The following is a 3,615-nucleotide window of genomic DNA, read 5'->3' as shown; positions in this document are numbered from 1 at the left end:
TCTCCCACATACCCAGTACTTTGCATCCGCAGGAAGGAAAGAGTTTGCCTGGCAAGTAAATGATCCGTGTGTCACATGCCGTAGAGTTTGTTTACAATTCCCATAGCGGGGGAAACGTGTGACAGAAGTGTGGAAGAGGAGGAGTGTGTGGAAGAGGAGGAATGCTGCAGAGCTCCCGCTAACCCAGTACGCAAATTGATTTGCAGTGTGACAGCTACCGCGTCCAGCGTGGGCGCAGCCGGGGTCCCGGCTGGAGGAGTCCTCACCATCGCTATCATCTTGGAGGCTATTGGACTTCCAACCAACGATCTCTCCTTGATATTAGCAGTGGACTGGATTGTGTAAGTACTTCAGGCCACACATATCTGCTGTTGCATGACGCGTGCTGTGTTCAGCTGGGAACATGGGGCGGGGTGGTCGAAGGGAGCGCCCTATGAAATAAAACCCTACAAGATCTGTCTACCTACAGGACAGGTAACTCTGGATAAATAATGGAAAAGGTGGTCCCTTCTCAATTAAAGCAGTTAGTACACTAAAATCCCTCTTCAGCTTTTCTACTCAGGCTTTATTGAAGTATTTCTTTCCTGGTTTCAATTCCCTTTAGAACAATCATTAAAAGACCATTCAAGAAGGTGTTGATATTGCTGGAAATTAATTGGACGCTAAAAAGGAAGGGGGGGAAAAAGGGAATTGAGTCTGAATAGTGGTAGAAAGCTTTCTTGGGTCACACATGTGAAGCGCTCTCCATCGGAAGCTGTTGTCAGCTGTCATTTGAATTATTTTTGACTGGTCAAAGCACCAACACCAGCATCGCAGAGAGGTGCTGTCCATTGGCAGGGCAGGGACACACAGGGTTTGTGGCACTTAGCACAGCTGTGGGCAGTGTTACTGAGAGTCACAAGTTTAGTACACGGTATTGCCATCTTTTCTTTCCGTCTTGTGGGAAAGAGCTAAAAGGTCAGACTTTTGCTCAGCTCCTTCTCTTCTTTCCAAGAACCATTCCCCTCCTTGAAACATAGGAGATTACAGGGGGTATAACCTTCCCCAGCTCTGCTTGGAAGAGCTTATCTCACCACTTAGCATAGTTATGTCCTTGTTAAGGCCTAAACTTCCCTTCTCTACTACCTAAATTAGGAAAATCTGCAAAAATTTCTTTTGCTCTCAGTACTCATGCTCTCAGTAAGCATGATCTGAACATTTAAAAGCATAATCTGCTTTCAAGCCATCTGGTTGAAGTTGGGTAATGGGCTGAAATCACTGGTCAGTATGTGTCAAGCAATCTGAATCCCATTTTTGGGTTTTTTTCCAGTTGATGGATTTCTGGGCAGTTTCTGGTTTAGACTGTACATAATCCCTCCACATTGCGTTTTTGGAAACACCAGTATCTGTATAGATGGTGTACTCCCACAGCAGATGTGGAAATCAGGATGCCCGAGTACAGTGTTGAATTCCAGAGGCTGGGGAAGAAGGCAGCTGTATTACCTCCTTCCCTTCCCATATCACACTCATCTGTGGAGCATAATCATATTCCTACAGCTTCATTAGGTCATTGATACTTTTTCTTGCTGTCACCTCTTGAGGATCAGCCCCCTCCAAAGGATGGAAGAGACAGACAATTCAGTGGCTGGCCCTTTGTGTCCCATCTTCCTAAAGGATTACAGTAGTAGCTGTGTGTTCCACAAGCTGGACTTGCAAGTGCTCAGGGGCTTGACTTTTCCTCCACTCGTGGCTGCCCTCAGCCTGTGTTGTGCTGGCTGCTTTTGTTTCAAAATATGTAGCATCCCTCTGTGGTCATCCCCTCTGCGGTCGGTTCTAGTTAAGGAACTCAGCCTTGTGGTAACAAAAGGGGGAAGAAGGGAGGGAAGAGTCTTGTTTTAGTGCCAGCTGTTTAATTACCAGAGAGGACCACAGTTAGAAATTGTGTTGAAATGAGGCTGCAGAATGACTAACAGAAGTCTCAAAAGGCATATGAAGAAATTGTTCTTCTTTATGCCTCCACTAGACCCTGGGACACAGGAGTTTTGTGTTATAGAATTAAAGATTAGGACAGGTGCCACTAGCAAGAAATCCAGAGAACAGAATCTTTTTGCCTTAAGGTCTCCTTAAGTAGATGTTTGGGTTAAGGTACGAGTCTCTACAGTTCAAAAAGAGAGCTGGGTGCTCTGGGTCACCTTCTGCATAAGACCAAATTAAGTTCCTGCCCTGAAAACTGGCCTGGGGAAGGGGAAGAGGAACAGAGTGGGTTGGGAAAAGAAGGATGCCTGAGAAATAGCACCATTGCTGCAACCCTCTGGCAGACCAGGACCAGTTGGTGGCAGCAGGTGGGCCAAGCTCAGACCAGCTGTCATGCACATTTCTGTGCATTCTGAAAGGGTGTGGTGCTTCTGTGGAAAACACTCGTGGGAGCAGCATTTCCCTTGTCTCCACCGATGTCAGCGGATCAGCAGGGGTGAATCAGTTCCCCTTCTTGTGTTGTCACTCTCCTAAGCTAAAAGCCTTCTGCTTTGTTCTTTGTTTCCCATCTTAACCAGGGACCGAACCACCACGGTTGTGAATGTGGAAGGGGATGCCCTAGGAGCGGGCATCCTTAATTACCTGAATGAAAAAGAAAAGAAAGACAAAGAGCAGGAGCTAAAGGAAGTCAACGTAGAAGCAGTTGCTAACAGCAAGTCTGAAGCGGAAACTTCGCCTTTGGTAACCCACAAAAACCAAGTCTCCAACGCAACCAATGCAGCAGATCCTGAATCTAAGGAATCAGTATTGTGAACTAGAGGCCGTTTGTCATCGCGCGTCCTAGAGGTGGACTGGGGACTCATTAGTGCACCCAGACGCTGGCAGTGCTAACGAGGGCTGGATGGCTCTTGAAGGTTTTTGGTTCCAGTCTGTTTTGAAACGCGCTGGCCTGGGGAAGGGGCGGGAGGTGGGGTGGGCAGGGAAGGGGTGTTGAGAAAGAACACTCACTTTATAATAGTATTTTGATAATTCATGGGTGTACATGTATATATGTTGCGCGTGCGCACGCATATACATGTATGTGAAAACAATGCCATTGCAACTTCTGGTTTAACCAGACTTCTGTTAGTAAAGGCTCTTATGGGTTGGAGTTAGGGAGGCGGGGAAAGGAGACAAACCCAGTATGTTCTTACTGTAAGGAAAATTTAGTAAGCTTATTGTGCTGCCATTCAAATGGAGATGCAGTGTAGAAACTCCAGACAGGGTAAAAATGTTGGTTAAATTTAGTTTCTGTCTTGGAAACGTGGTATTTTCAGGACATGATATAAAGCAACATTTTTCTCCCACTCCCCTTCTCCTCAGATCAATTTCAGATCACTCCTGAAAACTAGCCTTTTTATTTTATTTTTTGTTTCATATCTGAATTAATAGCTTATAGGGGTCTGACCCTTGTGCCATTCCTCCACTGCCATGCAGCTCATAGCAGCTTTCCTGCCTTTCGGTGAGTAACTCCCAAACTTTGGGACCAAACATAAGAGATCTTTGTGCAAGTCAAGGACTGGTTTTCTCCTTTCCTCTAACTAAGCCGTTAAGGAAAAAATCCAGAGGAAACGCAAATTTTGTTAAAGTAGTCCCTCTAGGGCTGAAAAAAACGTAGAGTCT

At 45.9% G+C, this 3,615-nt stretch overlaps 1 protein-coding gene across 2 annotated transcripts in view; it reads left to right on the top strand.

The window, feature by feature from the left end:
• SLC1A4 (solute carrier family 1 (glutamate/neutral amino acid transporter), member 4) overlaps positions 1-3,156 on the top strand; it is a 16,827-nt gene extending 13,671 nt beyond the window's left edge. For both annotated transcript variants that reach the window (XM_009866603.1, XM_009866602.1), the window contains 2 exons: positions 207-341; positions 2,532-3,156. In XM_009866603.1, coding sequence (XP_009864905.1) covers positions 207-341; positions 2,532-2,766 — 370 coding nt within the window. In that variant the 3' untranslated portion in view covers positions 2,767-3,156. The remainder of the gene's footprint in view (positions 1-206; positions 342-2,531) is intronic.
• The last annotated feature ends 459 nt before the right edge of the window (positions 3,157-3,615 follow it).

Source organism: Apaloderma vittatum, unplaced genomic scaffold (assembly GCF_000703405.1).
Source record: "Apaloderma vittatum isolate BGI_N311 unplaced genomic scaffold, ASM70340v1 scaffold9473, whole genome shotgun sequence".
NCBI classification, from domain to species: Eukaryota; Metazoa; Chordata; class Aves; order Trogoniformes; family Trogonidae; genus Apaloderma; species Apaloderma vittatum.
The sequence above is the reverse complement of the archived record's forward strand: the minus strand, read 5'-3'. Positions and strand labels throughout refer to the sequence as shown.